Source organism: Stomoxys calcitrans, chromosome 2 (assembly GCF_963082655.1).
Source record: "Stomoxys calcitrans chromosome 2, idStoCalc2.1, whole genome shotgun sequence".
Lineage (NCBI taxonomy): Eukaryota > Metazoa > Arthropoda > Insecta > Diptera > Muscidae > Stomoxys > Stomoxys calcitrans.
The window spans coordinates 166,462,527-166,488,457 of NC_081553.1; the positions used below are offsets into that span (position 1 = coordinate 166,462,527).

Genomic DNA, 25,931 nt, shown 5'->3' on the forward strand with positions numbered 1-25,931 from the left:
TGGGTTAAATTGAAGTTTGATGTCGACTGGACTCAACTCACTGTCCCAAATTTCAGCAAAATCGGATAATAAAAGAAGACCACTGGTCCAGTGCCTGTTAGTGACCCTGCGTGTCCATGTTCATTTAAGCATATGAGGTTCTTATCAAGTCCCCTATCGAAACCATTGTCCATGTATTTAGGGAAACCTTTTAATATGTTTTCCCTGACATTGGAGAAAAACTGTCTAACCAAGATGAAGAGCCTAAGCTCCTGCAAACCCGGACATGAATAAAGCAAGTGCTCCATTGCCTCCTTTCCATTTTTCCATTTTTTTTTTACTTACGACTTCCTCTTGTCGAAATCTCATTAGACTAATGCACTGAACACAAATGCAAATTTGCGCATGAACATTCCACTAAGGAACAGGGGCAAACTTCTCACATATCAATGAGTGCAGTCCGATTCAAATTTAAGCTCAATGGGCCTCCTTTTTATAGCCGAGTGCGAACGGCGCGCCGCAGTACAACACTTCTTTGGATAGAAGTTTTACATGGCATAGTGCCTCACATTAGGAGGGGAAAACCACCTCTTAAAATTTTTTCTGATGGTCTCGCCAGGATTCGAACCCAGGCGTTCATCGTCATAGGCGAACATGCTAACCACTGCGCTACGGTGGCCTCTCTGCACTGAACACATCTTCTATTATTTAAAAATGAAAGTGTTGCGCTTTGTTTGTTTGACCGGTGAAAATAGGGTACCTTTTTTTGGGATATCCGCTAGGGAGGCGGACCTTCCCCCTAACTCCAGATCTCGGAGACGGGTGCATCGATTAAAACGAAATTTTGTATGCCCCCTTATGGTAATCCAAAAACACAAAATTGGTATAAAACTTTGGGGTCAAATAACCTTGGGGGAAGCCCTACCCAATACCCACCCAATCGGACATCTTTACCGAATGGGACAATATGGATATTTAAAGAAAGGTATGTAAGCGTAGAGTGCGAGCATGATATAACAATTTGAACCCAACTGTCGGAGGCCCGCCCAAACTCCAAAAAACCATCAAAAATTACATATTTACCGATTGAGGCAATATGGGTATCAAATGAAAGGTATTGGTATTGGAAAGGATGGGAAGTAGAGGTGTGTACATGAGTCGTGAGTAGTCATGTCACGTGTGAATCACGTGAAATCCAAATCTAATAACGTGGGCGTGCGTGATAGTATTAAAATTCTTCGTGCGTGAGCGTGAATCACTATTCATAGCGCCAATCAAGACTAACGAGAAAATCACCAACCACGAGGGCGTGGCATGAAAAACAATTAGGGATTTTGTAAATAGTACGGAATTCCTAACTTAGATTTTCTTTTCCGAGGTTGCATTGTACTTTTTAGAGCACATAACAAGGCAATGGCTTAGGTGTATGTCCATAGTGGCATGGGGCGGATTCCACACCCCCTTTTCAACCTAGCCTAACCTAACCTAGGTTGGAAAAGTCGCTAAAATTTTTAATTGTTTCGCGAGCAAAATTTTACAGTAATCAAATGTTTTTGTTTCCTTACCAATGTTTTTTTTTCTTAAGGTGTAATGGGAGGCGGTAGTTCTCCAAGGACCACATTCACCCGTCAGCCATTCACCGCATCTGCTACCGTGTCTGTATGAATGTTGTCTAGACCCGTTTGATTTAGATGTTCTGTCTTGTAGCATAGAAGGCTTAAGGCTTCTGGGCGGTGGATACCTATCCACAAGAAGATGATTTGAATGGTCTCTGCAACATGAATGGTCTCTAGACAGCATGTAGTTATATCTTCGCAAGGGTATAATCTTGGTCTCCTGATGGAGGATTGATAGAGGTTAAAAAGTGTCGAAGATAACACCTCGCCTTGGGGAACTTCCTGTTTCACTCTACGATGTTTCGATTTCTTATCCCTAAATTTTACAAATGACCACACAGATAATTCAATACTCAGCGTCTCAGGCCTGGCTGGAAGGACGTATTAGCGATGTCCTTTGGCATGGCTGGCCGTGTCGAATGCCTTCGATAGGTCTATTGCCACGAGGACCGTCCTATCCCATGGCCTGGAGTAAAGTACTCGACTCCAGTTAGAACCTGATTCTTCAGAATCAGTGTAGAGATTCCGTCGGGGCCCAACGCTTTTGATGACTTGGTGCCATGGTACTTCGTCCACGGCAAATTGCGATGGCTGTCCATCGGCTCGGAGACCACGGATGGCTCTCCTCCTAGCCCTGTCACTCTCGGGATACGGCAAGATCCACTATTTCGTCGATCTTGCTTTTCAGACCATTGCAATTCAATTGCAAGAAGGATACACTTCCCAGCACTGGCCCAGCAATATTTGGGCTGGGATGCTGCTGTTGTTTATATTGCCGCACGGGAGGGGGCGGGGGTGTCACATAGTCCGACGACGAAGACGCTGTCCATGTTCGCACAGCACTTTGCAACATATTCAGTGCGACTATACTCCAGTAGTGACGTAAGGCTAGAGCAAGATCGGAAATGCGCCCACTCTATGCACCGGTTACACCTCACCGACACCGACCGATGATGGTTGCGGTTCTGGTAAACCGAACAAAACCAGGGTCCGGGGTTCTTTTCAATCCATAAGTGTGCGAAGAAGGCACTCCGGGATGTGCTCCCCACGAAAAAAAGAACGAACACATACACTTAGAGGGCAGCCCTTACCGATGTAGGATGCCATCGGGTGAATCCGGTGCGTACAACTGGCTGATATGGGATTGCATGGTTGTTGTAAGCCATAGCAAAAGTTTACGTGATTTCAGCCAAATCGAATAAGAATTGCGACCTTTGGAGGCTCAAAGAGTCAAGATCCGAAATCGGTTTATATCGATGCTATATCAGGTTATGAACCGATTTTGACCATTCTTGACACATTCATTGGAAGTCGATACAAAACCCCTCATGCGAAATTTCAGTAAAATCGGATAATAATTGCGCTCTCTAGAGGCTCAGAGAGTCAAGATCTGAGATCGTTTTATATCGCAGCTATAACAGGTTATAAATCGATTTGGACCATTCTTGGCAGATTTATTGGAAGTCGAAATAAAACACCTCATGCGAAATTTCAGCCAGATCGAATAAGAATTGCGCCCTTTGGGGGCTCAAAGAGTCAAGATCCGAAATCGGTTTATATCGCATTTATATCAGGTTATGAACTGAATTTGACCATTCTTGACACATTTATTGGATGTCGAAACAAAACACCTCATGCAACCAGACCATTATTGGCACGTTTCGGTAATATCGGCAAATTTCAATAAAATCGGATGAGACTATCCCCCTTTAGAGGCTCAAAGAGTCATGTTCCGAGGTCGGTTTATATGGGGCTATCTCAGTTAATGAACCGATTTGAACCATTCTAACCACAGTTATTGAAAGCCAAAACAAAACAGTTTATGCGACATTTCAGCCAAATCAGATGGGAATTGTGTCCTCTCGAGGCTCCAGAAGTCGAGATACGATATGGGTTTATATGTCAGCTTTATCAAAACATGGACCGATGTGGCCCATTTACCATCCCATTCGACCAACACTAATAGGAAGGTACTTGTGCAAAATTTCAAGCAACTAGCTCTACTCCTCCGAAAGTAACCACGCAAAAGGACTGTCTGTCGACAGACTAACAGGCGGACGGACATGGCTTAATCGACTTGAAATGTCAAGAGGATCCAGGATATATGTATATATTGTGTTGGGTCTCAGATCAATGTCTCCATGTGTTAAAAACGGAAGGACGAAATTAGTATAGCCCCATTCTATGTTGGAGGGTATGAAAACGGTACTGATTCTGCTAGGCAAACTGTTATTTTACATTTTAAATTTTCTTCTCCTTCTTCTAATGGTTTAATTAACTTTTTTGCAGAGCTATTGAGAAAATTGGTGGTTTGGAATTGGAAAGTGAATATCCCTATCATGCCCGCAAAGAACAGTGTCACTTTGACAAATCGAGAGTACAAGTTAAAGTAAAGGGTCACGTTGATTTGCCCAAGAACGAAACAGCCATGGCTCAGTGGTTAATTGCTAATGGCCCCATTTCGATAGGTAGGTAGAGCTCAAACCCTATCGAGAAGATACTTTTATTGTAACTCTTATCGTTTTCGTTTTAGGTATCAATGCTAATGCAATGCAATTCTATCGTGGCGGTGTGTCACATCCCTGGCATATGTTGTGCTCCCACAAAAATCTCGATCATGGTGTACTGATTGTGGGCTATGGTGTCTCTGACTATCCCATGTTCAATAAAACTTTGCCCTATTGGATTATCAAGAACTCCTGGGGCAGCAAATGGGGTGAGCAGGGCTATTATCGTGTGTATCGCGGCGATAATTCATGCGGTGTCAGTGAAATGGCCAGCAGTGCAGTGTTGGCAGATGATTAATACAACAACAACAACAACATCATCATCTGGGTCCAGAAGCAGCCAAACAATTTTCTATAAAATTTATTATACACTCAAACACATACATACACACACAAACATACAAATACTTGTCTGTGAAGATTTGATCCAAACGAAAAACAATTAAAATAATCGCAAACATGGTGCATTATTCATCCATTCGTATATACAACATACTAGAAACCCCTTCACACTCCCCCGTTTAACCAATTCACTGACCTGAGGAGGTATGGAAATGACATTTATTGCCAGTTTTTTTTTTAAGAGATTTAAATCCATACCGAAATAAACGATAGCGCATTATCATACAAATGGTCATTAATTGTGAAACATTAAATCGCGCATAATCCTCTTTTAGTTGTCCCTCAATCCATTTGTTCTTTGTTCGTGCATTACTCTTTGGCTGCCATCTATCAGCAGTCACCAGGGAAAACACCAAACCAATAGCAAAACAAAAAAAAAAAAAACAACAACATTACTAATAAATCTATAAATGTCCATTGATTTTTTCTTGTCACACTTCCAATTGGGCAAATTATATCTACACTTTAACATAAACATCCATTTGCCGATACCAATCACCACTAAACTCATTTTATGTTTTATTATCAAATTATATATAACTATACTCTCCTTGTCGTACAATATTGTTACTTTTTTGTTAATTGAAAGTGTAGTGTAATGTAAAATTCATATTAAATAAATAAACCATTTAAATATTTAAACGAAAGCTTGCAGCATTTGTCTCAATCATTCTCGTACTCGCTTAGTTTCAATAGTAGCAGACGCAACTTGCGGGCCTCTAAGCCAATTGTCAGCGGTTCTGCAGGCACCTCATCGGATGCGCTATAAATATTGGCCGGTGTAAAAATGCCATTGACTGTAATGGAAGCAAGAAAATAAAATTAATTTGAATGGGTAGGGTGTAACAACAATTTAGGTTCTTAAACTTTTTTTTACTTGTTAGTATCGGCTGAGAGAAATACGCGATGCTTCTTTTTTCGGGCAATACGGGAATCATTGTATGAAATGTCCCTGATCTACCATTTTATGCACTCCACCAAGGGTATTAATCTAAGACCTAATAATGTTCGCCCTTGATTTGTTGTTGTTGTAGCCACATATTTGCAGGTAGAGGTAGCGATGCTAGTCAATCTCCTGTAGATGAACGTGGAATGGGAACGTGATAGCCATCGGTTATTTAAAGACCCCAATAACTCTTCTAATCATAGGCACTCGGTATTTAAGCAAGAGCCGGTGAAACTCTTCACTCGATACCGGAACTATCCAGCCTTCCCAGACGCTGGTTAGGAATCGCTACCCCTCTCCTCACGCAAGTATCAAGAATTTCCAGCTATCCTGCTCCAAGTCCAATTCGGAATAGAGATCAACCCCGCACCATGGTTCTGCGCACAATGCAGCGTGCAAATACACTAATCATCGGTTAAGTGCACCACATAGAATGTAGCCATTTCACCACGACCAAAGAAGTAGAAATTGCATAGACTTTCCCTGGCGCGAACCGATCCTCATTAGTCTTACACCCATGACGATCACCAGCAGAGCTCAATCCCATGGCAGCCGGCAAGGACTGCCGCCTTCATCGGCAAGGGCTGCCGCCTTCATCGGCAAGAGCTGCCGCATTCATCGGCAAGGGCTGCCGTCTCCATCGGCAAGGGCTACCGCCGCCATCGACAAGGGCTGCCGCCCCAATGTACGTGTTCGTCTTTTTTCGTAATGGGAGAGGCACATCCCGGAGTGTCTTCTCCGCATGCTTCTAGTCCGTGCAGTGATTGAAAAGAACCCCGGACCCTGGTTCTGTTCGGTTTGCCAGAATAGCCTCCATCACCGGACGGTGTCGGTTACCGGTGCATGGAGTTGGTACATTTTGTTGCAAGGTGCTGTACGAACATAGCCAGCAGTGGGTCACAAGCGTCGTCGTCGCGTTCTACGTCCTCGTCGTCGGACTATGTGACCCCCCCGACCTCTCCCATGCAGCAATATACGCAACGGCAGCATACCGGCCCAAATATTGCCAGGCCAGTGCTGGGAAGTGTATCGTTTTTGCAGCTAAACTGCAACAGACTCCGTGGCAAGATCGATGAGATTGTGGATTTCATGAGTCGGAAAGTTATATTGGTCTCAGCGATCCAGGAGACAAAGCTGACCAACACTTGTCATGGATACAATGTGCTACGTACGAATCGCTCAAGGAATGGAGGTGGGGGATTGACTTTCGTGATACACCATTCCGTGCAATATGTACCCATCTCGCCTGCGCCTGGCGCTAGTGGCCCTTACATGGAGTGTATGGGGATAGTAGTCCGGTCCGGTACTGCCGTGATAGAGCTATACAACGTGTACATACCGCCGGTTGGTCCCAATTAATGGCCAAGCTTACAACCCCGACATAAATGCGTTACTATCTGGCCATAATCGTCTGGTTCTAGGGGACTTTGATCTTTGATGGTAACGACCAGCGTGGCATGACTTTGGCAGAGCAGATTGAAGGCTCTACGTTTTGCACGGTGAATTAGGATGCCCCCACTACGATTACGAGGAGGTGCAGCTGCTCGCCAGACATTTCCATTCCATCCCCTGATTTCGTGAGTGACATATCCTGGCAAGCCGTCCTCTCTTTGGGGTCAGACCACTCTCCCATAATAGCAATAACAAAGACGATTGAGGCATTACTCCTCCTGAGCCTCGTAGGAGAATTTCCATTCGCTGAGCATCAACATGGATTTCGAAGTCTGCATAGCACTACAACTGCTTTGTTGGACCTATCAAAGTCATTCGACACGGTCAGCCATGCCATACTATTTGAGGACATCGCCAACACGTCCCTCCAGCCAGGCCTGAAACGCTGGGTAGCGAATTATCTTTGAGGTCGCCAGTCATTTGTGGAATTTAGAGATAAGAAGTCGAAGTACCGTAGAGTGAAACAGGAAGTTCTCCAAGGCGGGGTGATATCTCCTGCACTATTTAACCTCTACCTATTCTCCTTTCCACCCCCTCCAGACGGCATAGAGATCGTATCATATGCGGACGATTGTACGAAGATATCTGCCACCAAATCTTCAGCCACATTGTTCACTACAAATACGCGTGAGGTAAATACTGAGATGACTGTGATGGTCAATGGAAAAATGATTCCGACCATCAGTGTCCCAGAATACTTAGCGTCACATACAGGGTGGCTGATGAATATTGCTACAATGATGAATATTGCTACATTTTTTTTTCGGTGTATGGAATACATTTTTCTTTTATTCATGTTAAATTAAATTATTAAATTAATTATTAAATTATTATTAATTAAATTAATTAATTAATTAATTAAATTAATTATTAAATTATTATTATTAAATAGAAAAAAAGTTATTACATTTTTTTTTGGTAGCGGCTTTCATCAGCCACCCTGTATGACAGCTCTTATACATTTTCCCCACATGCCACAGCAATTTGTGATAAAGTCAAAAAAAGATACAAGGTCCTCATGTCACTTTCTGGCAGCACTTGTGGTGCAGACAAAGAAACCTTGTTGACCACATACAAAGCAATTGGCCTGTCCGTGGAAAGCTATGCAGCGCTAGTGTGGTCTCGTCAGCTTTGTGACACGCAGTGGAATAATATTCAGATATGTCAGAATGCCGCCCTCCGAACTGCGATGGGCTGTCTCCCCAGTTCTCGTGTGGACCACCTCCATCAGGAGACAGAGATCCTACCAGTGCGAAGACATAACTACATGCTGTCTAAGCAATACCTTTTGGGCTGTTATCGCAGAGACCATCCAAATCATCATCTTGTGGATAGATATCCACCCCCCAGAAGCCTTAAGGTAGATCTACATGATCTAGAGCGTGAGGTTCAGCGCAACAAGAGAGAACCTCTAGATCAAGCGGCACATCAAACAGGTCTAGACAACATTCATGCAGACATGGTAGCAGATGTGGTAAATGGCTACCGGGTGAATGTAGTCCTTGCAGAACGACCGCCTCCCATTGCACCTGAAGAAATTGACCTCCCCCGGCAAACCAGAGTAGTTCTGGCTCAATAACTTTCCGGCAGATGCAGTCTCCTCTACTCCTACAGAGCAAGGATTGATGCCGACGTGCACGATGTATGTCCCGAGTCAGAAACGCCGTTATGGCAAAGGGCAAAAGAAGAAAGTACTGCGCATTCATACTTCTCGACATCAAAAACGCCTTCAATTCTGCTAGTTTTCGAACCGAGTACTATGTGTCGCGCAGATAGGGGCGTCGTTTCATTAATGTAATCTCCGAAGTGCCACAAGATTCGGAACTTGGTCCGCTTCTGTGGGACATCATGTACGACGGTAATATTTAGACTTAAATTACCACAAGAAGCTACTATCGTTGGATTTGCACATGACATTGCCATATTGGACCAAGCAAGTCACTTCGATGAAGTAGAGTTGTACTGGAACGAGGCAATCAAAGTAGTTCAAGACTGGTTAACAACAATGAACCCACATCTGGCGGAATATAAAACGGAAAACTCATTAGTGGGAAGAGAAAAAAGGAGAACCTGACTATTAAAGTGGGCAAGTTGGCGATAAAATTGGCCGAAAGTTCGAAATACCATTGAGTCCTGAAAGACGGCCGCTTGAAATTCAATTAGCACGTGGATTTCGCCGTCAAAGAGATATCGAATGTGGCCAGTGTACTTTCCAGAATGATGCCATACATTGGCTGACCGAGGCAACGCCGAAGAGCCTTACTCGCAAGTGTCGTACATTTTTGTCTAATGTATGGATCCCTAGGAACAGCAACTAAAGACGTCTTCAAGATCCCACATGACATTCATAGCTCGACGAAACTGTCTCCGAATGTGCAGTGGCTACAGAAACATCTCAAGCTATGTAGCACATGTCGTAGCAGGGATGATCCCCTTTGATATGCTTGTTAGGGAACATTCCAGTATACACAACAGTACTCGGAGACGAAAGCACACCCAGAAAGGCCATTCGAAGGTCTGAGGGAGTGACAACGGTGCAAAACTGGCAGAGCCGAGGGGATAATTCTCCAAATGGCCGTTGGTCTTATAAATTATTGCAAACATAAATAAGTGGTTAACGCGGAGCCAAGGGGAGCTAAACTTCAACCTGACCCAATTTTTTACAGGTAATCGTTAAATGTATCGCTTCGGACATGACACCTCTCCACGGTGCCAAAGTTGCTCTACAATGGAGGAGGACACAGAACATGTGGTATTTACATGTTCAAGATTCGGCATAGGTCGCAACATGTTGGAGTTCTTCTTAAATAGACTACTAATGGCAGACAATATAGTAACCGTTGTGCTAGAATCGGAGGAGAATTGGAACGCAATAGATGGGTATATAACAATAGTTCATAAAAGACTGAATGAGGAAGAATTCGCCCGATAGGCGTTACAACCAACACAGAGCTAGCAAAGAGCAGATAGTGTCATGTAGCAAGGCTTTAATTGATGCGATGCAAGAGATAAAGTTAAACAGCAATTTTGGACTTCACAGATGTGTGAGCTACAACGTCATACGAAGAGACCGATAGAGAAAGCGTAGGGGGGAGCATAGAGTTCATAATCCACCGAGAGAACATCTCGAATAGCAAGCGATCGCCGTCCGAGATGGAACTATTTAACTATACATTCTGCCAGTGTCCTCCTACCAATCAGACAATCGCCCTTATGTTGGAACATTGCTCTTGGGCTAGGACCACATGGCCATGGGAGACTTTAACTCTCACCATGGGCTTCTGCATTCAGGCTTTTAGAGAGGAGGATTAGAGAGGCATGGATCTGGCGGAACATATAGACAACTTCCCGTTCTGCACCATAAACGACGACGCCCAAATCAGGGTTGTGTCCAATTGCTCTTTTTCACCTGACATTACAATAGTCAGCGCAAATTTGATAGATCTGACAACAAACGATTGTCATCCTCGTCTAAAACCACGTTCCTATTATAATAGAGCTTCGTCCACGGAATGATTTCATAATCTCCAAGTGCCGAACATATCGTACGTTATCGGGAAGAAGGCAAACTTGTCAGGTGTTTGAGACTATAATGAAAATGCATTCTGGCGAAAACCGCCCCTTCGGATGTTCACATCACAGCAAGGGTTCAATACTCAATCATCACGACAGCAGCTGCCTGTTATATTCCAGCTGGTCAAATACCAACCATCAAAATTTCCCGGCCTAAGCAGGAAGATTGGCCGAGAAACGCGACGAGCTTCGCCTGACCAACCCTGGCAGCATATAACATAACGAAGAGATTGACAGTTTGGTCAGAGATCAGAAACGGAATATATGGTTGGTGCAAGTCGAGAAACACAGAATCTACTGTCAACAGATTGTGGTCGACAGCGAGATCACTCAACAACATGCCAAGTCGCAATTGCCTTCAATAGACAACATATACCAGATTCAAAACGGTGTGCACATCATTTTGGTAAACAATTTAGTGCACCCACCTAGAGACATGGCGAGAAGGATCACCTTTTGGGAAGACATGGAAACTCCCGTTCTGAACTGAACTATAACTGAAGCCGAGATCAAAGAAGTTCTAAGCCATGAAACGTTATGGGCCATGATGGTATATCGATGCTGAGGCTCAAGCAATTGGGTGAAGTGAAAATGAAATACCTGAAGGTATTTCAACTCTAGAGCATTCTTGTTATCTTTTAACGCCGTCCTCAAAGCTTTCTGATCAGTGGTCGATCAACCCTGCTGATTTCAGACATATGTAAGTTTGTTCAAGTTTTTGCAGTTCTAAAGCCGGGTAAACCTGCGGACCAACAAGAGTCTTACAGGCCAACCTCTCTCTTATTCGCGGTCCCAAACACACTTGAAGCTCTGCTTTTACCTGAGCTCGTCTCTGCACCGCTATCACCAGACATATCAGCCGCGGTTTTAATGCGAAACGACCTCATGAATGAACTGTCCTCGTAGCTCTCGACCTCTCAAAGGTATATGACAACCACATCATTGATTCTGATCTCCCGAATTTGACGAAGAGTTGAATTGTGAACTATATGTGCGGCCGACAATCATATGTGGAGTTTAAAAATACGAAGTCGAAACGCCGTAGAGTTAAACAGGGACATCACAAGGGGGTGTCCTCTCCTAAATTCAGTTTAACCTCTACCTTTCTAAACTCGCTCCACCACTCTGGCGTTTTCGCCCAGGCGAGGGGCAATAACACAAATGGACTCTGCGAACAAATGAGTATTTACCTCCGCGACTTGACAGAATTTTTCAGGAACTTTAACCCAAAAACCTTCCCACCAAATCATCAGTTCCACTATTCACCATCTGGAACACCAATCAGTTTGAAATACAGGTTGACGGGCAAACGGTCCCAACCATGAGGCATCCAAGGATCCTGGGAGTAATCCTCGACAACCGTTTCTCAGTTTCGGCACACGCAACTATGATCTGCGAAAGGGCAAGGAACAAGAACAGAGTCCTCAAAACTTTGGCTGGCAGCACCCGAGGAATGGGCAAGGAAGCCCAGTTCATAGTCCATAAGGCGATCGGGCAACCGGGGATAAAATACGCGGTCCCAATGTGGATCGCGGCGGTGTCCGAAACACACTCGAAAAGTATAAATCAGTCAAAACACGGCACAAAGGACTACGAAAAGTATAAATCTGTCAAAACACGGCACAAAGGACTATGACAGGATGTCACCATATGGCGAGCACCGACCATCTATACGAGGAAACAATGATCCTAAGGTTAAGGACCACTGTGAACTTTTATCTGAACAGTTTCTCCTGGGCTGCTACCAAGAGAACCACCCGAACTTCCGACTTACCACGCTGGTCCCCCTCCCAGGAACAAAAAGAAGAATATCTGAATGCTAAAGAACACCATCCACAAACACTTCATTGTTTCGCTTACAACTGCCTCACACAAGGTGGTCTTGCGGGATGAATATTCACCAAGAAGCAGTTACTAGTGCTGTCCTATCAATCCGCACGACTTTATCATTCCGTGGTGGGCGCCCACCAGCAAGTGCTGATGGCAGGAAATATCCACCAGGGAGGACCAGAACAACTCTGGCCTAACTGAGATCCGGATGGTGTAACAGACTAAACTCGTATCGCTCAAGGTTGGACGATACTATCCCTAATATCTGCCCTGAATGCAGCACTGACCCCATGATACCAATCATCCGGCGAAACAATCAAATCTGACTGCAGAGGCTCTGTGGACCGCTCAAATTGAAGCGGCCACATTTTTAAAGTGGGATCTGAGGGCCATTACCGGGTCAGAATTATTTCAGAGAGAGAGAGAGAAGAAAAGAAGAATCAGTATGTATGCTTGCAACGTGTGGCTGCAACAATAGCATACATTGGTCCTAAATGAAATTATTATTTTTTTAACGTATCTTACATGCTCATTTTAAGGACTAACCAGTTCACTTTTCATTATTTACTTACTTTCACACGATTTGAGGAAACTCATTACTTCGTGTACAGATGGATAGGCCAAGATGATGTTCTGCTTTGCCATACCAGTTAAAAGGCCTAAAATGCAGCGCTTGACATGCAGCCATGTATCGGCGTAGAGCCGGGCCCCCGAACCATTCTCCAATGCGTGGGCAATACGCGACAAACCGAATTCGTAATTGGACTTGGCACAATACAGAGTGCCCACCACTAAGTTGACAATACACAAATGGTGGTATTGTTTGCCCATGTTGCCCTTGAGTTCTTCGGCCTTTTCGACTTTGCGCATCAATTCTTCGGCTTCCTCATTTTGGAAAGTCATGATGTAGGAAACACACAAATTCGCCAAAACAGCAGCAGAGACTGTCATTATCTGGAAACGATAGCCATAAGTAAGGAAAATCTCATTGATAATGATGACGTACATCATCCCCATGTTGCCTGACTATGGGCTCGTAGAAGGCTGCAGCCTCTTTGTATTTGTCACCCTGCATGAAGAGAACATGTCCTGCATTCAAGCGCCAAACAGGATTTTCCGAGCAAAACTCAGCACTGGAGCGAAATTCTCTTTCTGCTCCTACAAAATCATCATCACGCCACGAAATCCAAGCCCGAGCCATAACAACTGGTAGGTACCTTAAAGATGATAGAAATTAAAGGAAGAGAACTATTTTTACAGCCAATCGCATTAACATTCCAAGCGGGCTTGACTGTTGAATCCAAATACTTACAACTCTAATGCATTTTCGTAATCTTTTAAGGCCGTCCTTAAAGCATTCTGATCCGTGGTCGATCTCACTTCCTGTACTTTAGCGGCCAAACTTCTTAATTTCCCAGCCAGACTTGAGGCCAAGGTACCCAACTTCTTTTCAGCCGATTCCGCAGAGGCCTGGGCTGTTATCAAGGCATCCAGCAACTCATAGAGATACTAAGGCAAACAGTTGTAGTCTTTAAATCTGAAGCTTTCTTTGCCGAATATTTGAAAACTTACCTGCGAGAGATACTTGTAGGTCAAATCCGTATGCTCGGCCAGAATATCAGCTGCTGTCTCATACATTTCATGTTTGCAACAAATGAGCAAAATATTGGAAAATGTTTCTCGAGGACATGCCGGTGGACCCAAATCAAGAAGAAACGCCAATTTCCTCAAGCCAGCCACTGGACCTTGAGGGTCCGTTAAGGCCATGTTATGCAATGTCACTGGATCTAATTCACTTTCAGCTCTTGGTGGCAGATCTAGTAGAGCATCTCTTGCTGAGTCGACTATACAATAAAACCAAAGAAAAATAAAATTCAGATTAAATGGAAACGGTTTTTCGATAAAATTTTTACTTTGATAAAAATTCGATGGGATTTGCTAGCACGTGGTCTATCGAATACCTATATAGATACAATAGTATTAATTGCTTATTCCGGAAGTATGTTAAACCAGAACTACTCTGGTTGATCATGAGACTTGATATCTAATAACGAAACCCTATATTTAGACTGCAAGTACTTCTCAACTCGTCTGCCAGATCGAGACGAGCAAAATTTTCATTCAATTTATGCACTCGTCGAAAATGGTTTTCCAAAATAACAAACATGTCTGCAAACAGCATTATTTTTGAGCTGAAAATGAGAAAGCAGTCATGGTTGCTACGTTAGCGGACATATGGCTGTTGTTTCAGCAAACTCCGCAATTTTGATTAAAAAAATCTGCCGTTTGAACTACAAAATCTGCCAAAATAGTGAATGCATATTACGGCGGACCAACAAACCACATATACTACGATAACAAACCAATAATTATCCAACTAGAGTAAAATGAAAAGTTTGTAGCTTCAAATACCAACATTTTGGCTTTAAAGGAGTAGTTGTTTTTAATGACTTTCAATATGGACATTTCCACTACGCATTAATACGCACTACTGACCTCCTTCTTGCAAATGCAAATTTTGTCCATGAACATTCCACTAAGGAACAGGGGCAAACTTCTCACATATCAATGAGTGCAGCCCGATTCAAGTTTAAGCTCAATGATCAGGTGCCTCCTTTTTATAGCCGAGTCCGAACGGCGTGCCGCAGTGCGACACCTCTTTGGAGAGAAGTTTTACATGGAATAGTACCTCACAAATGTTGCCAGCATTAGGAGAGGAAAAGCACCGCTGAAAAATTTTTCTGATGGTCTCGCCAAGATTCGAACCCAGGCGGTCAGCGTCATAGGCGGACATGTTAACCTCTGCGCTACAGTGGCCTCCTTCTTACTTCTTTCAGTAATAGCCTCGTCTTCTATCAATCCGGATCTCCCCATAGGATTTTCGTCAACCTACCGATCGTTTCGAAATTCCACCGTTTGTCGCCCACGATCTTAACTCGGACTGCGTCGACCTGAAAGACTTCGGGTTTACCAAGTTTATTGTCGGCAGTCCCCTGGCCTTCACTGCCTTTCAATCCTCCTTACTTATCTACGACCCATCACCCAACCTGTGCAGAGAAGCCTTAAATTCTAATACTCCAAGACTTTTCGTGATCTTACTGTCCTGGTTTTTATTGCCCTGATAGCCAGTTTGCTGTCCGTAAAGATGTTCACAGTTGACGTCCTCGCATGAACACCACACCACCTCACGCATTACGTGATCGCCCAGATCTCTGCCTGCAGGACCTTATTATAGTCAGTAAGTCGAAAACAGATCTCAGTCCCTGGGTTCTCAATGTAGACCTCCAGGCCCACTCTGCCCTCTAGCTTTGATCCATCCGTGTACCATGAACTTCTAGATGACAATACAAGGGTACCGTCAGTCCAAGACAGTGCCGCTGGTAGCAATGCCTCGCATTCGACCACAAGTGTCGTCTCTCTTTCCAGGTTTCCTATTGTCGCCTCGATTTTAACGCGATGGTATTACCTGCTCCTATTCTCTATGCATTCTCTCAGCAGTGCCTCGCACTCTACCTCAATTCTCGGCTCAGATATCCTTTCGGAAACCTCCTCCATCTCTTGCAAGTGTCCTATCGTCGCCTTGGTTTTAACGCTATATGACCTGCTCCCATCATCTAGCCTTAAGTCTCATAGCTGCAGTTGCAGCCTCACACTTAATCTGTATGTCTATGGGACGGATATCTAGAAAAGTCTCCAGTGACCTGCTGGAAGTGGTCCTCATTGCTCCGCCTATGCCAAGACAACATGTTATCTGAACCTGTTGTATTATCCTTACATTTTTCTCCATCGCAATCCACCAAACTACTGAGGTGTATGTAAGGTCTTATCACGCTCCTGTAGAGCAAGTGGACTATCCTCTGATGTAGGACCTATTTCGAGCCTACGGCCCGTCTACACAGTGCCCAACATCTGTGAGCCTTCTCGGTACGCTCCTGAATGTGATACTTCCAATTAAGTTTCTGACGTTGTCAGACATGGAAATCTTTCTATTAAGGAAACGCGGTGCGTCGAATTGGCACACCTTCGTCTTCTTCATGAACAGTCGGATTTCTCTCTTCTCTGGGTAAACATTGAGACCTTTAGGTCAAGCCCATTCATATACCATCTGCAAACCCCTTTCTACATAGCTGATTCAGGCCCTGATGTTCAAAACATTATAACATCGTCTGCGTAGCATATGGGTTCATATTAGAGTTGGCAAACTATCGATATTTCCAACATTCGATATTTCTAATAATAAATATCGATACTATTGTTTATTTCCTATCACCTTTATTTAAAACCAATATGAAAAGTAAAAATAAGGATTTCGATTTATATAGAAGCAATATCAATGCATGAACAGATTAAAACCAAATTCAATAAAGCCAGTAGGAAAGCATGAGAGAAATCATTGAACGAAATTTTAGCATAATCGAATGAAAATTGCGCCTTCCATAGGCTTACGAAGTATGAAAATAAGGAAGCTATATCAGGTTATGCGCCGATTCGAACGATACTTTAAGTACTCAACAAGAAAGACGATTGAAAAAATGTGTGGTTTGGATACATTCAAGATCGCATCACTAATTTTTGTTCAATTTGACAAAAGTGTAACTTTGCCGATAAGAAAAATACCAATCGATATTCCGCCAAAAACTAAAATATCGATAGTGCCATCAATATTTTCCCAGCTCTAGTTCAAATCCCTCGTTAGTCAGCATCCGTAATAGGTTTTTTATGGTGGCCACCCATAGGAGTGTTGATAAAGCGCCACCCTATGGCAAGCCTTGTGCAACTTTCTCAATTATTTTTAATGTCATGGGACCAACAATTGATCAACTGATTTGATTGATTTATCCATTCTCTCAGAACTCGGTTCACCCCGTGCTGGTGTAACGATTGGATCAGTGTGTCCGTCCGCACATTGTTAAAAACCCCTTCGATGTCGAAGGATTCTTCGTGCAGGGCAGCCTCCACCGACCTTCCCTTGACATAGGCATGCCGTTGTTGTCATTTGTCAACCGTATTTATTACAGTTTAAACATATTTGCTCGAAAATTTATACGGATTGCTTAATAACTCATTTGAAAACATCCGCCGAGGTCCATTCACATTGGTTCGGAATTAGATATAGCTCCTTCTTTGTACCTACAGGATAGGTGTAGGGTATTATAAAGTCGGCACCGCCCGACTTTTGGCCTCCCTTACTGTTTTTGAACTAACTTTGTATGTATGGAAAAATAATGTGGCAATTAGCCACATTATTTTTCCCTTGTTTATTACCCACTAGCTGACCCGGGCCTGCTCCGCTGCGCCTTCTTTTACTTTATATGGAACAAAAGTTTCCATGGTATATTTATTTTCGACAATTAAAGAGCTTTTTGTGAAATACCATGCTACGAAAATACAATAGTATATCGCTTGACTAACAGTTTAACAATATAAGTGCCTTTACCAGAATCCCATATGATCTTTATTGGTCCACGAATTTATGTTTGGATGTATGGTGTACTCCATTCTTAAAATACTTTATTTCAGCACGATATTCTCATGATGTCTGATTTAGTGGTGTTTTCGGGAGAGAGGTGGTCCCCCAGATACTTAACCCTGAAAAAGTATCAGCATCGTACTCTTCTCTCAAATACCATTTATTTAATCCCCATATTGCCATTGGTTTAAGGGGAGTTTACAGGATGAGGCGTCCTTCAAACACATGGCCCCAAAATAAGTGATCAAATTCGTTTTCTAATCTCAAATATCTTTCATTTGAGTCACATATTGGCATGGTCGAAAATTTTTTTTCCCTTTGGGGGGTGTTTTGGGAAAGGGGTGATGCCCTCAATACATAGTACTATATTTGCATATCAAATTCGTATTCTACTCCCAAATGCCTTTATTTGAGCCCCATATTGCGATGGTTACTAAAAAGTTGCTGTTTATGGGGTGTTTTGGGAAAAGTGGGTATCCATTTTGAAAAGTGATCCCGAAAGTGGGTATCAATTTTTGCTCTACCCCCAATACCTTTCATTTAAGCTCCACATTTACATGGCCGGTAAATATGCCCAATTTAGGGGTGTTTTTGGGATTGGGGTGGTCCCCCAAACACTAACCCCGGAAAATATATCAGCAATGTACTTTATTCTCATATATCTATATATCAATTATTTGAACCCTCAAATTGGATATCAAATTCGTTTTCTAATCTCACTTAAACTCCTTATGACAAAAGTCAGTAAATATGTCCTGCTTGGGGTATTGGCCCTAAAAATTATAAATATTTAGTTCCATTCTCTTTAAGACCCAAATTGTCTTGGTGAGCAAATACGTCCTATTTGGGGATTGTTATGGTGGTGGGACGTCCCCTAGACAGTTGGTCCCTAATGGTCCCATAGTCGGCAAACATGACCGGCTTGGGGGGTGTTTTGGGGGATGGGCGGCCGCTCAGTGAGTTGTTCTTGAAAATATATATCGGATTCGTGTTCCACTCTAAAAACCCTCTTATTTTAGCCTCATATTGTAATAGTCAGCAAATACAAATATTTTGGTGGTGTTGTGGGGGTGAGGTGGCCCCATAGACACTTTTCCCCAATATTGATATTCGTGCTTTACTCCCAAAGACCTTTCATTTGAGCCCCATATTGCTATGGTCGTAAATTTGTCCCCTTTGGGGGATGTTTTTGGGGGGTGGTGGCCCCTCAAACACTTGGTCGCATATTTGGATATCAGATTCTAATTCTACATTCAAATACCTTTTATTTAAGCCCCATATTCCACTGGACAGTAAAAAAGTCCAGTTTGGGAGGTGTTTTGGGGAAGGGGAGAACCCCCAGAAACGTGGTCCCACATTTAGATATCAGATTCGTATTTTACTCGCAAATACCATGATTGCCATGATCGGTAAATATGTCCGATTTAGGGGTGTTTTGGGGCTTGGTGTGGTCCCCCTAGCACTTGGTCCGACAATTGGATATCATATACGTTTTCTTATCCTAAATACCTTTCATTTGAGTCCCATATTGTCGTGATTGGTGTAAATATATGTTTTGCAGGTTTTAGGGTGGGGCAGCTCCCTAAGTACCCCATCCGAAATTTGGATACCAAATTTTTATTTTTAGGGTACTATATGAGAGCACACAAAATTTCGCTTAAATCGCACCACCCATCTCCAAACAAACACAAATTGGTTTTTATAGATAAGAAGATTGCTAATAGTAAGCACAACAACAACAGCTCACATAACTTGTGTACAATGCAACAACAACGTTCTACCTCTATCTTTTGCAGTTGGTTCTTGTTGGAATGTTGTTTCATACCGCAGATCACATCTGCTCTGAGAAATGTTATGCTATTATTTATGTTTGTTGTTTCCGATCATGTGTTTTTTTCATTTTATTTCAAAAAATTAAAACCTGTTCTTTAATTTTTTTTTTATTTTTTAAATTATTTTAGTAAACTCTCCTTTTAACGACCCTATTACAACTTAAACAGCAGGCACAACAGAACTTTCAGCAATTAGCCTGCTGTTCTGAAAAAACAAATATTTAGCTATAAAGGCCGAACTTATTCTGTAATAGCAGCAAACGAATTAACTACGGTCAACAAGTAGTGTTTGCTACCTTCAGCAGAGCTAATTTCTATGAATGTTTTCAGCAGTCAGCCTGCTATTGCTAAAACAGCAGAAATATTGCTGTAATATCATCGAACATCCGACTTTTTTCTATGGGTGTACATGACGCCATTTATATCCAAGTTTCACAAAATTTAAAAGCAAATTGGTTTCGATTTATATAATTAATCGGGTAAGTACATGAAACAGTTGGTTAGAAACCAAGTATTAGACCTCATTAATATGTGTTGGCCACATTTTATTAGTTCACGCATTTTATTTATTCATTCCTTATGCCCATACTTACCATTTCCATCGTTATACTCAATAGCTGCTTTCAAATTAAGTGCCTGTGTTATACCAGAAAGGGCCATAGTAATGGGATTTCCCACACTTCGAGCACTCCCATCAGTATCTATTTGAGCTCCAATACCCAATTCCGGATGATTCCTTATACCGCGTTCGACAATCTCAGCTGTAATAAAAGCAAAACAGCAAAGATTTTAATTTAACAAATTTATTCACTGAGAAATGGAATATAACAAACATCTAAAATAAAACATCTCATGCTAAATTTTGTAAAGATCAGATGAAAACTGTCGCTACTACAGTCCATATAGATTGAAAGATTAGAAGGAAACCAAATCTGGTCCGATTTTGATGACATGACATTGTTTAGACATTAACACAAATTATGTGAAGAATGGTTCAAAAGTCCGGCAAGTACAGCCTTTAAAGTGTATATGGGATGAAAGATATATATATATATATATCGATGGCATTATATATATACCCTACACCACCACTGTGGTACAGGATATTATAAGTTTGTGCATTTGTTTGCAACGCTAAGAAGGAGAAGAGCTAGACCCATTGATAAGTATACCGATCGACTCAGAATCATTTTCTGATTCGATTTAGCCATATCCGTCTGTCCGTCCGTGAGTCCATGTATTCTTGTAATCAAAGTGCAGGTCGTATTTGTTCACTCAAGGACGAATGATATTGATTTTGGTAAAAATCGGTTCAGATTTAGATATAGCTCCCATATATATATAGCCCGATTTGCACGTAAATGGTCGTAGTAGTTACAACATTCAACCGATCTGATTTAAACATATCTGCAAAATTTTATAAAAATCGGTTTAGATTTAGATATAGATTAGATGGACGATAATCAACAAAAAGGTTTACAGGGGTACCGGAACTCGCTGTGCCAAAATTTCATTGAAATAGGATGAAAAATTCTCCATTTATAGGCTCATTACACAATATCGGGAGATCGGTGTATATGGCAGCTATATCTAAATATGGTCCAATCTGTACCACATTTGACAGGAGGGGTCTGCCAGAACACACTGTGCCAAATTTCAGCTAATTCGACTAATAACTGGATCTTTTATGGCCTCAATCGGGAGATCGGGTGGTCGGTCTAAGGGCAGCCATATCGAAATATAGTCGGATCAGAACCGAACTTCACAGAAATGAAAAGGGCTCTGCCCAGAACTCACTGGCACAGTTGTTGGAAGTTATAACAGAATACTATGCGCAAAATTTCAGGCAAATCGGACAAAACTTGCGGCTTCCAGGGGCTTAAGAAGTCAAATCAGGAGATCGGTTTATATGGGAGCTATATCAGGTTATAGACGGATTTAAACCGTACTTGGCAGTTATAGGAAGTCATAACGAAGCACCGCATGCAAAATTTCAGCCAAATCGAACAAAAATTGTGGCTTTTAAGGACTCAAGAAGTCAAATCGGGAGATCGGTTTATATGGGAGCTTAATCCAAATCTGAACCGATATGGCCCATTTGCAATCCCCAACGACCTATATCAATATTTACCTTTACCTTTACGCCTTCGACAGACATTATGGGGTCCTAGACCAATATTTTGAGATGTTACAAACGGAATGACTAGATTAGTATACCCCCACCCTACACCCAGAAAAATTAGTCTGCTGATATTACATACATACATGCATAGCATTCTTACTTAAAATATAGTCTTCATACTTCAAAATTTTATGACATTCGGCAAAACAAATAAGACATGTAGTTTGATTACAAGAATACATGGACAGATAGACGGACGAAATTGGCTTAATCGGAATTCTCTCAATTTGTGACTGAAGTAAAAAAACCACAATTACTCACCTGTATAATCAATGGCCTGTGTCTTTTCCTTTTTACGAAAATGGGACAATGCCAAATTGTATGCAATCAGAGGGTTGAAACCACCCACTTGTAATGCGGTGTTGAAACGTTGTACTGCATTGTCGAACTGGTCGGCCTGATACAGCAGGCAACCTTCATCGTTTAAAGTTTCCGCAGTGCCACCGGTTCGTTGATTGAGCACACTTTGGGCTCCAGCAAAATCTTCGCTCGAATACAAAATAGCACTCTGCAGTTGCAGGCATTGCTCTTTGAGCTCAACATTATCACCGATTTGTTTCAAGACCTTAAGGGCATCGACAAATATGCCGGCTTGGTACAAAGATTGCGCATAATAAAATCTAAAAGAAAATGCCTTTGAAGTGTGCAAAATGTGTTTTCTCTTCTTACTCACTTGTATTTGGCTATTTTTGGAACTAAAGTACAAAGTTGTTCATAACAGGTGGCGGCTTCCTCGTATTTCTGGGCATGATAGTAGCAATAACCCAAAGTGGACAAACCGGCCCGGGTGTTAGCCGCTTCCCCTAAGTTGATAATACACTCAATGACATCTTCATAGCGCTTGTCTTTAATCTGACAAAATGGAAAGAAGACATTTTTCCCAATTATTGTTAAAGCCAGTGAAAGGATTGTCATTTATTACCAAATTATAAATAGTTCGTGTTATATGTCCTTCTCGCAGGATTATTCCTTGATGCAGCATTTTCCTATCTTCCAACGAATGCCAGATGCGACACCCAGGGGATTAATGTTTGTGTACAACTTTTGAGTTTCGATATCCTTTAGATTTTCTTGTTGATTTTATTTTGGCTAAATGAAAACTGGTATCCTTGACAGCAACATTTATTCGTGTGCATAAATAAAGGGCAGTTGGTTTGTTGTTGGTAACCATAACAACGCCAGCCATTACTTGGCTGTTGCCTATATGTCCTATAGTTGACACATTAGGAGTTGGATACATTGAAAATTAAAACTTAGATGAAATATGCATATAAAGGGTTTTCCAAGAAAAAGGTGCTCACAATTGGCCATCGAGATCTTGTGACATCTTGCGTCTTCTTCCTTTTGGGACACGTGAAAGATACGGTTTACGCCAAAAGCCCATCGTCGATTCAAGACCTCAAAGGTATAATTCGAGAACATAGAGCAGCCACTTTGTTATTTGGTTATGGAAAATTTGGTCCTGTTAGCGTGGTCGTGGTGGCCTTTTGGCTGTTGTTCTTTTTCATTGTTAACGGCATAACTTTCTTTTTATAATGAAACTAGCTGAGCCGGGCCCGCTCCGGTGCGCCTTCTTTCACAGTATGCGAATCAAATCTTCCTTTGAATAAATATTCTAAATATTTTTATATAAATCATATCATATATAATCTTTGATGGTTTATGAGATCGCTCAGAGGGTTTTGGGTGATTTTAGTTTAGATGTTAAATGTATTCCGTTTTTAAAATCCTATATTTGAGCCCGATATTCCCATGGGTATTTTGTGAGTGGAACGTCATTTCGCTTCGAAAGGGTATATAAAAATCGTTCTCTACTTCTTCACATTTAATTCACATGTTGACATGGTTCATAAATATGTCCGACTTTGCTTCGGTGGTGGATTAGGATAGCCAGGCCCTTTGCCCCAAAAATGGATATCACATTCGCACTCTACTGCTAAATAACTTTCATCTGAGCCCCATATTGCCATTGTCGGTATATGTGTATAACTGGTTTAGGGGACTTTTTTGGATGAAGTGTTCCCAAAACATTTGGCTCTAAAACAGATATCAGATACGTGGTATAATTTTAAATACTAGTCTCTCAAATACCTTTTATTTGAACTTCATATTGCCATTGGCTTAGGAGGAGCTTATGAGAGGAGGTTTTCGCCAAACACTTGGTCCCACATTTGGAATACCAAATTCGTTTTCTGCCCTCAAACACCTTTCATTTTAGCCCCCTATAGCTATAGTCGGCAAAAATGTCCGTCAAATACCTTTTATTCGATGCCCAAACTGCCAACATCAGAAAATACGTCCAATTCGGGTGTAGTTATGGGAGTGGGACGGCCCCTAGACATAAGTCCCGAATGTTAATTTCAGATTTGTGCTCTACTGTCAAACATTTTTAATTTGAGCCCCGCAATGCCATAGTTAGAAAATATGTCCGGTTCGGGGGTATTTAGGGGTGCAGCGGCTATCTAGAGACTTGGCCCAGATTCGTGCTCAACTCTAAAATACCTTTTATTTGAGCCCCATATTGACTAGGTCAGCAATACATCCAATTTGGGGGACCTAACTGGGATGGGACGACCATCTAGGGATTGCACCCGAAAGTTCATATCAGATACGTGCTCTACTCCGAAACACCTTTCATTTGAGTCCCATATTACCATGGTTGATATATATTTGTCGTTTGTGGGGGTTATTTTGGAGCTGAAGCGGTTCCCAAATCCCTTGGTCCCACATTTGGATGTCAGATTGGTTTTTTATTCTGGAATGCCTTTCATTTGAGGCTGGCTTTGGCGGTAGGGAGGTCCCCTTAGCCTCCCGCCCCAAAATTTGAATACCAAATTTTTTATTTTTAGGTTACTAAAAGAGTGCGGAAAAAATTTTGCTTAAATCGGTTTACCCATCTCCAAGATCTGACGTTTTTGAAATATTACCCTATATTTCAAAAACGGTAGATCTTGGAGATGGAGGGATTGTTACTTTTTTAATTTCGATTTTTCGGGAGTTTTCTAATTAAAACGGCGCTGTTTCTTAAAATATTATCTCTCTTTTTATATCCTCCACCATAGGATGGGGGTATACTAATTTCGTCATTCTGTTTGTAAAACCTCGAAATATGCGTCTGAGACCAAATAAAGTATATATATTCTTGATCGTCATGTCATTTTAAGTCGATCTAGCCATGTCCGTCCGTCCGTCTGTCTGTCGAAAGCACGCTAACTTTCGAAGGAGTAAAGCTAGCCGCTTGAAATTTTGCACAAATACTTTTTATTAGTGTAGATCGGTTGGTATTGTAAATGGGCCAAAACGGTCAATGTTTTGATATAGCTGCCATATAAACCGATCTTGGGTCTTGACTTCTTGAGCCTCTAGAGAACGCAATTTTTGTCCGATTTGGTGTTTTGGTATCACTTCCAACAATTGCGATAAGTATGGTTCAAATCGGTCCATATTTTGATATAGCTGCCATATAAAACGATCTTGGGTCTTGACTTCTTGAGCCTCTAGAGGGCGCAATTTCCATCCAATTTGACTGAAATTTTCCAACAACTGCGGTGAGTATGGGTCAAATCGGTCGATATTTTGATATAGCTGTCATATAAACCGATCTTGGGTCATGATCTTGAGCTTTTAGAAGGCGCAATTATCGTCCGATTTAACTGAAATTTTGCACGTAGTGTTTCGGTATCACTTCCAACAACTGTGTTAAGTATGATTTAAATCGGTTCATAATCTGGTATAGCTGTGATATAAACCGATCTTGGATCTTGACTTCTTGAGCCAATAGAGTGCGCAATTCGCATCCGATTTGGCTGAAATTTTGCATGAGGTGTTCCGTTATGACTTCCAATAACTGTGCTGGGTATGGCGCAAATCGGTACCTAAACTGATATACTGATATAACCGATTTGGGATCTTGACTTCTTGAGCCTCTAGAAGGCTCAATTCTCATTAGATTTGGCAGAAATTTTGTACATCGGCTTCCTTCATGACCTTCAATATACGTGCATAATATGGTCTGATTTGTTAAATAGCTTGATACAGCTCCCATATGTTTATTATAAAGATCCTTCATTGCGTGAGGTTAGGTAAAGGGACACGCGTTGACAATCGCTTCACTCGGAAACCTCTAGAACATTGTGATCGTC

The 25,931-nt window shown here is 42.0% G+C and overlaps 2 protein-coding genes across 4 annotated transcripts in view; one reads left to right on the forward strand and one right to left on the reverse strand.

Moving 5' to 3' along the window:
- Positions 1-5,151, forward strand: part of LOC106081263 (putative cysteine proteinase CG12163) — a 124,244-nt gene extending 119,093 nt beyond the window's left edge. For all 3 annotated transcript variants that reach the window (XM_013243109.2, XM_013243119.2, XM_013243127.2), the window contains 2 exons: positions 3,885-4,063; positions 4,129-5,151. In XM_013243109.2, coding sequence (XP_013098563.1) covers positions 3,885-4,063; positions 4,129-4,400 — 451 coding nt within the window. In that variant the 3' untranslated portion in view covers positions 4,401-5,151. The remainder of the gene's footprint in view (positions 1-3,884; positions 4,064-4,128) is intronic.
- LOC106081278 (tetratricopeptide repeat protein 30 homolog) lies at positions 4,141-22,837 on the reverse strand. Its single transcript, XM_013243140.2, has 9 exons — positions 22,712-22,837; positions 22,463-22,641; positions 22,051-22,409; positions 20,201-20,368; positions 13,878-14,149; positions 13,618-13,814; positions 13,312-13,522; positions 12,878-13,259; positions 4,141-5,301 (listed from the first exon to the last, which is right to left on the reverse strand). Exons 1-9 carry the CDS (start codon positions 22,769-22,771, stop codon positions 5,168-5,170), a joined length of 1,962 nt encoding a protein of 653 aa, XP_013098594.1. The 5' UTR covers positions 22,772-22,837; the 3' UTR covers positions 4,141-5,167.
- Positions 22,838-25,931: the final 3,094 nt, after the last annotated feature.

Coding starts and splice junctions, on each gene's coding strand:
- LOC106081278 (XM_013243140.2), bottom strand. CDS start 22,771: ATGCTGCATCAAGGAATAATCCTGCGAGAAGGACATATAACACGAACT. Junction 22,410..22,462: donor CCAAAAATAGCCAAATACAA/GTGAGTAAGAAG, acceptor ATTTTCTTTTAG/ATTTTATTATGCGCAATCTT. Junction 13,815..13,877: donor CCTACAAGTATCTCTCGCAG/GTAAGTTTTCAA, acceptor TGTTTGCCTTAG/TATCTCTATGAGTTGCTGGA.